The 9,845-nt window shown below is 40.0% G+C and overlaps 2 protein-coding genes across 2 annotated transcripts; both read right to left on the bottom strand.

Moving 5' to 3' along the window:
- Positions 1–236: 236 nt before the first annotated feature.
- LOC115774916 (uncharacterized) lies at positions 237–1,581 on the bottom strand. Its single transcript, XM_030722383.1, has 2 exons — positions 1,454–1,581; positions 237–1,358 (listed from the first exon to the last, which is right to left on the bottom strand). The coding sequence occupies exon 2, from the start codon at positions 1,210–1,212 to the stop codon at positions 280–282; it is 933 nt and encodes a 310-aa protein (XP_030578243.1). The 5' UTR covers positions 1,213–1,358; positions 1,454–1,581; the 3' UTR covers positions 237–279.
- A 5,454-nt stretch (positions 1,582–7,035) lies between these two features.
- LOC115774645 (uncharacterized) lies at positions 7,036–8,337 on the bottom strand. The gene is made up of 2 exons (XM_030722002.1): positions 8,210–8,337; positions 7,036–8,114 (listed from the first exon to the last, which is right to left on the bottom strand). Exon 2 carries the CDS (start codon positions 7,966–7,968, stop codon positions 7,036–7,038), a length of 933 nt encoding a protein of 310 aa, XP_030577862.1. The 5' UTR covers positions 7,969–8,114; positions 8,210–8,337.
- Between the last annotated feature and the right edge of the window lie 1,508 nt (positions 8,338–9,845).

Genomic DNA, 9,845 nt, shown 5'->3' with positions numbered 1-9,845 from the left:
AAAAAGCTGCGGGAGAAACAGCTGTTAAGCCTTCCCTTGCTTGGGACAGCTTCTTGCATTAAAATCACATCCCCAAGCCTGATTTTGTCTTCTAAATCTACTTCATGAGTGACCAGAAAAACTTCACCAACTTTATTATGTTGCACACTTGGACAAAAGACACTTCCAGGCGTGCGTGAGTTTATAACAGCTCTACTTTACTGGTCATTTGTGCTGCGAATACAAAAACACAAGCACTTCAGTTCCATGAGAAGCTGCGCACTACAGGTCATTCGTGCACTAAACGACACCAGACCTCTGCGACTTACTGTAGTCATAACTGTACTGTTCATCTGAGCCTGTGTCTCCTGATGCAATTATCAACCTCTCCTTTAACTCGATTGCTCTAAAGAGGAAGTTTTGAGGGGACTCACGGCTGTCTTGTGTGATGTTCACTAGTCTGTGATACAAATCTGTGGTACTGTCCTCTTTGAAATGTCCCTTTAATATTGTCTTTAACTGGGGGAGGGTGAGGTCACGTTTTATCTCAAGCATGTCTCTAAGACTCAACCCTGGGCTGATTGACTTGACCACTGCTTCTATGACTTCAGCTTCACCGTGTCCTTTGTTTAAGCCTCTGTCAATCTGATGCATCAGGTTTGTGTATGAGAGTCTGTCCTTTTGGCCCCTCTCCCCAATCTGACCACAAATCTTGAATTCCCTCCTTATTGTAACTTCTGGAAGCCGGTTTGCTACAGGTGACACATTTTGTGAGACTGTCGGCTGGCTCGGTGGTGCTCGGTTCAGTCTCTCACTCAGTCTCCTAACTTCATCCTGCAGAGCTTCACTGTTTTGCTGGAGCAGTGAGCATCTCTCAGCAAAACCCATTTCTTCCGTTGTTTTCTGACTCTCTTGTGTTGTGCTTGTTGTATTCTCTCCACTTTCTGTGTTTTCAACACTCCCCAAATTTGTACTATTTTCCCCAAAATAGTACAATGCAACATCTTGCTCTTCATCGTTAATAACCTTGTCCATGGATCCTGTAATTAATCTGATTAATGCTCGTCTTGTTGTAGCATTTCCACTTGGGATTTTGGCTTCCACGCACACCTCTTTGAGTTGGTTGAGCTGTAAGTTCCAGAGTAATTGCGACACCGTCTCTGCCAGCTCCTCCAGGTCCATTGCGCCGGCTGTAGCCACGCCCATCAGCCGCGCGCTCTCGTTCGCGTCCATCAAACTCCCTCCGCCTGTGTCTCCGCCACACTGCACACGACGTTAATCATCCCAGCGGTGCCTCCAATATTTGTTGCACACTTGGACAAAAGACACTTCCAGGCGTGCGTGAGTTTATAACAGTTCCACTTTACTGGTCATTTGTGCTGCGAATACAGAAACACAAGCACTTCAGTTCCATGAGAAGCTGCGCTCTACAGGTCATTCGTGCACTAAACGACACCAGACCTCTGCGACTTACTTGAGGGACCCCTGAGCTGGCCCACCCAGTGCCTGTGTGTTTCAGTCTTTGGAATCGTACTTGCCCTACTAAAATACTACAGTTGGATTGTCAGCGAGGTAACATATTTCAGCGTGAGGATAAATGAACACAGAAACAATAAGCACTAACAATAACATAAAATGAAAAGGAAAGGGGGGGGGGGGGTGTATCCCTTTAAGTCTATTCATGTTCAACCATACTGTGGGTCCCACACTTTGCTGAACCACTTCAATTGGTGTGATTGTTTGCATAGTTTTAGTGTCTTTCTTAGATATTTTAGTGGTTATGTTTATTCCCTTATTTAAATTTAAAATCAAAAAGTTTTCTTGAATGCCTGACTTACCCCCCCCCCCCCTTTTTTTTTCAATTTATCTGTTTATTTACTTATGCAATTAATGTTATATGCCTTATTTAATGCTAATAGTTGTAGCACAATTAGTAAAGATAAGTTTGCCAACACCAGAAGAAACAGCAAGCCTGCTGTTGCGAAAAATTTCACTTAACACTGGGTGTTTTTGTTAAAAATTCCTCAAAATGCAGTGGAAATTTGTCAAAGCAGTAAGCAAATATTATATGGAACACCAAAAATACTCCAACACAATACAAGATAAATCAAGCTCAAGACCTATACACATTTAATAACTGCAACAAAATTCAACTGAAATTCAAAACGTATCTTCACTAAATGTATGTTCAATCTGTTGCCAAGTCTGCTTAGAGATGAAAGCAAATATATTGTATAAAATACCAAAACAAAGTATATGCCTATATAGTTTATAAATGAAGGCAAAATAAGTGTGTTTAAAAAGTTGTAAAAAGTGTTGTTTTATCAAAGGAGTTTGCATGACAAGAAGAAACAAACACTGGCCTTTTCTGAAGTCAGTTCGCAGGCCCTCAGTCCTTGAAACAGAGGCCAGTTGTCAGGCTCTTCTGGGTTGTATTAACTCAGCTCTCCCCCCTTGGTCTCTCTCTCTCTCTCTCCTTCTCAAGCAAAAAACAAGGAGAGAAGGGGCAAAGGTTAGTTTAACATTTACAACAATTTCTTCACATCAAAATTCTTTTCCATATGGCACGCTATATGACAAAAAGGTTTATTTCTTTAATAAGAAGAGTTTATTTCACTCTTAAAACACCTCTCACCCTCAGAGTGTTCTTGCTTGAATACATATCAGTCCTATGTATTTTGGGGCTCATAGATGGGGCTTTATAACAATCAATTAAAAGACTTCTCTTTCTTTTCTCTCTCTCTCTTTTTTTTAAATATATTTTTTATTAATGACAGCTAATAAAACTAACAAAAGTCCCCAGGGTAAAATGAATATCAAACGTCTCTCTTGTGAAGGCTCATGGATGTTGTCCTTCACAAGGAACTCATAACTTTTAACAATAAGGGCAGCTCATGTATCTTGTATTCTTATTATAAGTAATAACATAACATTCATAAACTTTTATTTCCAATCACTGTCCAGCAGCAATTATCAAAAGGAAAAGTAAACATGAAAATTTGAGAAAGGTTATCAAGAACCAAACTTTAAATCACACATCTTAAATAGAAAGGGACGCAAAATCAAACAAAGAATTCTTTGTTAGCTGACAAGTGCACCTTGGGATAAGCTATATAATAGAAACTTAGATTTTACCATAAGATATGCACTTTAAGATATGCACTTTTAAACAAAAACACATTCATAATCTGCAGAGTATGTCCATTACATCACAGAGTTCCATAGATGATAATGCATGAAAGACATTCTAAAACTACAGTTATCAAACCTACAGAACAGAAGCTTCAGTCACTTCAGTGTCCTCTGTCAGTGAGTGCACAGCAAAAAGTCAAAGCTCGTTGTCTGAATTTCTAAATGTTTATTTTGACATAAACTTTGAAGAAAAATTCTTGACTCCATCGACAAGTTAAAGATCCTGAAAGAATAACTCCCAGCCAGGTGCTGCAGCGTCTTTTTGCTACAATGCACCACCAAAGTTTGCTGCCAATGTCTGAAGACAATCAACTGGTCTTAAGCCACATCAAGCTTCCACTGAAGAGAAAGAGAGCCCAGGATGATGCTGCACAAAACTGCAACAGATGTCCTGAATGCTCCTCCCCAGAAAGGAAGAGACGGAAAATCTCTGAAGGGAACTCAGCATTAAAAAGTCCCTACAGTAAGATCTCAAGAGGCAGCCAAAGCATCTCTGAGACCTCTGAGAGTGCACTGACAGAGACAAAGAAGAAGGAAGACCAGAGAGTAGCAAACATTTGGATTATTGGCTCAAGCTACATTAGGAGAGGAGAGAGGGGAGCACGTGAGAAGTTTGGAGACAATTTTGGACTTAATGCCAAAGTCCAGTGGTTTGGCAAAGGAGGGATGCGCTGGAATGGGGTCCTTCCTCGCTTTTACGCAGAGCTGTCCACACAGAGCCCGCCTGACATTTTAGTTGTCCATGCCGGGGGCAACGACTTAGGACTCGTGTCTGCCCAGGAACTGTCATATGTAATGAAGAAGGAATTGATGCAGCTGCACAAAGAGTTCCCCTCAATGAAAATTGTGTATTCCTGCATCAATGAGCGCCAAGTGTGGAGGTACGGACGTCCAGGGCGGATCAATCTGGACAGGAAGGCCGTCAACTCAATTATCACGAAGGCCGCCGACTGCTTTGGCGGTGTGGTTATTGAACATCCATGTCTGAGTTACTTTGACAAAACGATTTTTGTGCCAGACGGAGTCCACTTCACCAGGAAAGGAAATGAACTGTTTGTGACAAACATCCACTCTGCCATCAAAAAACTTCTCAGACAAATTAGATTTGAGGCATCAAACTCTATGAACTAACTATACATATAAGAATATGAATGAGTATCTTGAATTCCCTCCTTATTGTAACTTCTGGAAGCCGGTTTGCTACAGTTGACACATTTTGTGAGACTGTCGGCTGGCTCGGTGGTGCTCGGTTCAGTCTCTCACTCAATCTCCTAACTTCATCCTGCAGAGCTTCACTGTTTTGCTGGAGCAGTGAGCATCTCTCAGCAAAACCCATTTCTTCCATTGCTTTCTGACTCTCTTTTGTTGTGCTTGTTGTATTCTCTCCACTTTCTGTTTTTTCAACACTCCCCAAATTTGTACTATTTTCCCCAAAATAGTACAATGCAACATCTTGCTCTTCATCGTTAATAACCTTGTCCATGGATCCTGTAATTAATCTGATTAACGCTCATCTTGTTGTAGCATTTCCACTTGGGATTCTGGCATCCAAAACTTCTCAGACAAATTAGATTTGAGGCATCAGCCTCTATGAACTAACTATACATATAAGAATATGAAACATGAATATGAATGTAAGAATATGAAATAAATACAAAGACAAAAGATCAATGCCAAAAGTCTCCATTGTTTACATATTCTGCACATAGATTGGACACCTCCTAATATGTTGTTCACATGTTTGTAAGTTGGGGCCTCTTCAACCAACCGGTAATCTTCCCCTTAAATAATTCCAAAGTATATAAAACTACTAAGAATATTTTATGAGGGGACAACAGCCAGAAAAATCATCTCAAAGGTTTTTTTTTTAACTCTTTAATTTGTGTGTCACTTATTCTGAACTGCCTAAAAGATGCAAAACAATTTTCAGTGCAAGCTGACAACTTTGGATTTACAGTGCTGTGAAAAAGTATTTGCCCAGTTCCTGGTTTGCGTTTTGTATAACTGTGACACTGAGATGTTTCAGATCATCAAACAAATTTTAATATTAGACAGATAACCAGAGTAAATACTGCTGTGTCTTTGATGGGTGTGTTCTTGGAGAAAAAATCCTCGCTCACAAAGTCTTAATGCATATACAGAGTTTATTGCAAAAACAGACAGTGTCAAAACAGACGCTTCTTCTTTAGCTGTCTGGGAGAGGGAATTCCAATCGCCCTAACTCATGAGACAAAGGGACTGGCAAGAGTTATATAGTCAGCACCCACATTCTTGACCTTTGACCTTGTACCACATATAGTATTTTATGGAGAACCAGGTATAGCTTGTTTCCTGCATGTATGTAAGGTCATTCCCTTTTTGGAGGGAGAGCAACAAGGGGTTACACTCTCTCATACCATTTACTGGTAAATGGTAAACTGGTAAACAATTTTTTATTATCATGTGAATTCAGCCAAACATAAGAATATCAACTGTAGTTCTCCAACAACGTTGGCTCCTTCATGTGGTGTCCATACTGTGTTGATTCAAGGCATTTGTCAGTTCATTTTATTGTCCATTTGTATGAACCCCTCATCTCAGCGGGTTCCTAAACACCTTTTCTGAAAGAGACAAAAAACACTGAACAGTATCTTTTGTAAAAACAACAAATAACATTGAAAACACCAAATACTAATTTATTTATATATACATATATGTATTTTTTAAATAAACGTGAAATTTCCTATTTCCCATTTTTGCATTTCCAATTTATCTTACTTTTCTCATTCCCCCCCTTGGAAAACATCACGTCATTATAAGAAGCATCAGTAAAGAAATAAGGAAAATTAATAATATGAGAGTAAATATTTAAGAGTATAATAAGGCTAAATATTAAGAGTACAATTAAAAAATCAAAATGGATATCTCTCCACCACTCCTCCTATCACCACATCATTGTCAACATCCAAGTCAGTTACCTGTATGCTGACAAATCTTAACAACATGGTTTTTTAGTACACCATTCATTCCTTCACAAATTCCTTGACTTTGTGGGTGATAAACAGAACCAAGGCGCTGTTTAATCCCCAGTTTTTTCAAAATCAGTTTCACTGTCTTATCAACAAACTCCTTCCTGTTATCTGAAGCGATACGATCTGGAAATACCCATCTGCTAATCACTTCTCTACACATGAAAATTAGCAACAGATTGAGCATCTTTTCGCTTTGTTGGGCAGGCCTCAGGCCACCTTGAAAATCTGTCAACCACTACGAGCATGTATCTCTTACCTTCAACTGGTTTTATCATGTCAACAAAGTCCACAACTAGTTCACGCACTGGACCTCTCGGAGTCGGAATGTGACCAGGAAGAACCGTCACCCCCCTTCGAACATTGTTTTTCAGACAGACTGCACATCTGCCTATAACATAGTCAATCTGTTCAAGCAAACACGGTGCCCAAAAACCATACTCTTTAGTGCTCTTTCTCTTGACTTCTCCTCTCGCCACATGAGCTAACCCATGCGCTTCTTGAATCATCAGACCTCAAAGGTCCGGAGGAGCTACTATGAGTCCCTCATGGTTTCTCCAAAGTCCCATAGAGTCTTGAGTGGCACCTCGATCAAGCAAAAGCTGTTTATCAAGGTCGGGAACAGCTTCTTGCATTAAAATCACATCCCCAAGCCTGATTTTGTCTTCTAAATCTACTTCATGAGTGACCAGAAAAACTTCACCAACTTTATTATGTTGCACACTTGGACAAAAGACACTTCCAGGCGTGCGTGAGTTTATAACAGCTTCTACTTTACTGGTCATTTGTGCTGCGAATACAAAAACACAAGCACTTCAGTTCCATGAGACGCTGCGCACTACAGGTCATTCGTGCACTAAACGACACCAGACCTCTGCGACTTACTGTAGTCATAACTGTACTGTTCATCTGAGCCTGTGTCTCCTGATGCAATTATCAACCTCTCCTTTAACTCGATTGCTCTAAAGAGGAAGTTTTGAGGGGACTCACGGCTGTCTTGTGTGATGTTCACTAGTCTGTGATACAAATCTGTGGTACTGTCCTCTTTGAAATGTCCCTTTAATATTGTCTTTAACTGGGGGAGGGTGAGGTCACGTTTTATCTCAAGCATGTCTCTAAGACTCAACCCTGGGCTGATTGACTTGACCACTGCTTCTATGACTTCAGCTTCACCGTGTCCTTTGTTTAAGCCTCTGTCAATCTGATGCATCAGGTTTGTGTATGAGAGTCTGTCCTTTTGGCCCCTCTCCCCAATCTGACCACAAATCTTGAATTCCCTCCTTATTGTAACTTCTGGAAGCTGGTTTGCTACAGATGACACATTTTGTGAGACTGTCGGCTGGCTCGGTGGTGCTCGGTTCAGTCTCTCACTCAGTCTCCTAACTTCATCCTGCAGAGCTTCACTGTTTTGCTGGAGCAGTGAGCATCTCTCAGCAAAACCCATTTCTTCCGTTGTTTTCTGACTCTCTTGTGTTGTGCTTGTTGTATTCTCTCCACTTTCTGTGTTTTCAACACTCCCCAAATTTGTACTATTTTCCCCAAAATAGTACAATGCAACATCTTGCTCTTCATCGTTAATAACCTTGTCCATGGATCCTGTAATTAATCTGATTAACGCTCGTCTTGTTGTAGCATTTCCACTTGGGATTTTGGCTTCCACGCACACCTCTTTGAGTTGGTTGAGCTGTAAGTTCCAGAGTAATTGCGACACCGTCTCTGCCAGCTCCTCCAGGTCCATTGCGCCGGCTGTAGCCACGCCCATCAGCCGCGCGCTCTCGTTCGCGTCCATCAAACTCCCTCCGCCTGTGTCTCCGCCACACTGCACACGACGTTAATCATCCCAGCGGTGCCTCCAATATTTGTTGCACACTTGGACAAAAGACACTTCCAGGCGTGCGTGAGTTTATAACAGTTCCACTTTACTGGTCATTTGTGCTGCGAATACAGAAACACAAGCACTTCAGTTCCATGAGAAGCTGCGCTCTACAGGTCATTCGTGCACTAAACGACACCAGACCTCTGCGACTTACTTGAGGGACCCCTGAGCTGGCCCACCCAGTGCCTGTGTGTTTCAGTCTTTGGAATCGTACTTGCCCTACTAAAATACTACAGTTGGATTGTCAGCGAGGTAACATATTTCAGCGTGAGGATAAATGAACACAGAAACAATAAGCACTAACAATAACATAAAATGAAAAGGAAAGGGGGGGGGGGGGTGTATCCCTTTAAGTCTATTCATGTTCAACCATACTGTGGGTCCCACACTTTGCTGAACCACTTCAATTGGTGTGATTGTTTGCATAGTTTTAGTGTCTTTCTTAGATATTTTAGTGGTTATGTTTATTCCCTTATTTAAATTTAAAATCAAAAAGTTTTCTTGAATGCCTGACTTACCCCCCCCCCCTTTTTTTTTCAATTTATCTGTTTATTTACTTATGCAATTAATGTTATATGCCTTATTTAATGCTAATAGTTGTAGCACAATTAGTAAAGATAAGTTTGCCAACACCAGAAGAAACAGCAAGCCTGCTGTTGCGAAAAATTTCACTTAACACTGGGTGTTTTTGTTAAAAATTCCTCAAAATGCAGTGGAAATTTGTCAAAGCAGTAAGCAAATATTATATGGAACACCAAAAATACTCCAACACAATACAAGATAAATCAAGCTCAAGACCTATACACATTTAATAACTGCAACAAAATTCAACTGAAATTCAAAACGTATCTTCACTAAATGTATGTTCAATCTGTTGCCAAGTCTGCTTAGAGATTGAAAGCAAATATATTGTATAAAATACCAAAACAAAGTATATGCCTATATAGTTTATAAATGAAGGCAAAATAAGTGTGTTTAAAAAGTTGTAAAAAGTGTTGTTTTATCAAAGGAGTTTGCATGACAAGAAGAAACAAACACTGGCCTTTTCTGAAGTCAGTTCGCAGGCCCTCAGTCCTTGAAACAGAGGCCAGTTGTCAGGCTCTTCTGGGTTGTATTAACTCAGCTCTCCCCCCTTGGTCTCTCTCTCTCTCTCTCCTTCTCAAGCAAAAAACAAGGAGAGAAGGGGCAAAGGTTAGTTTAACATTTACAACAATTTCTTCACATCAAAATTCTTTTCCATATGGCACGCTATATGACAAAAAGGTTTATTTCTTTAATAAGAAGAGTTTATTTCACTCTTAAAACACCTCTCACCCTCAGAGTGTTCTTGCTTGAATACATATCAGTCCTATGTATTTTGGGGCTCATAGATGGGGCTTTATAACAATCAATTAAAAGACTTCTCTTTCTTTTCTCTCTCTCTCTTTTTTTTAAATATATTTTTTATTAATGACAGCTAATAAAACTAACAAAAGTCCCCAGGGTAAAATGAATATCAAACGTCTCTCTTGTGAAGGCTCATGGATGTTGTCCTTCACAAGGAACTCATAACTTTTAACAATAAGGGCAGCTCATGTATCTTGTATTCTTATTATAAGTAATAACATAACATTCATAAACTTTTATTTCCAATCACTGTCCAGCAGCAATTATCAAAAGGAAAAGTAAACATGAAAATTTGAGAAAGGTTATCAAGAACCAAACTTTAAATCACACATCTTAAATAGAAAGGGACGCAAAATCAAACAAAGAATTCTTTGTTAGCTGACAAGTGCACCTTGGGATAAGCT

This window comes from Archocentrus centrarchus, chromosome 24 (genome assembly GCF_007364275.1).
Source record: "Archocentrus centrarchus isolate MPI-CPG fArcCen1 chromosome 24, fArcCen1, whole genome shotgun sequence".
In the NCBI taxonomy this organism is placed as follows: domain Eukaryota; kingdom Metazoa; phylum Chordata; class Actinopteri; order Cichliformes; family Cichlidae; genus Archocentrus; species Archocentrus centrarchus.
This window is presented reverse-complemented; position numbering and strand designations above follow the sequence as displayed.

Excerpts from the sequence above, each read along its gene's own strand:
- LOC115774916 (XM_030722383.1), bottom strand. The coding sequence starts at position 1,212 with ATGGACGCGAACGAGAGCGCGCGGCTGATGGGCGTGGCTACAGCCGGC.
- LOC115774645 (XM_030722002.1), bottom strand. The coding sequence starts at position 7,968 with ATGGACGCGAACGAGAGCGCGCGGCTGATGGGCGTGGCTACAGCCGGC.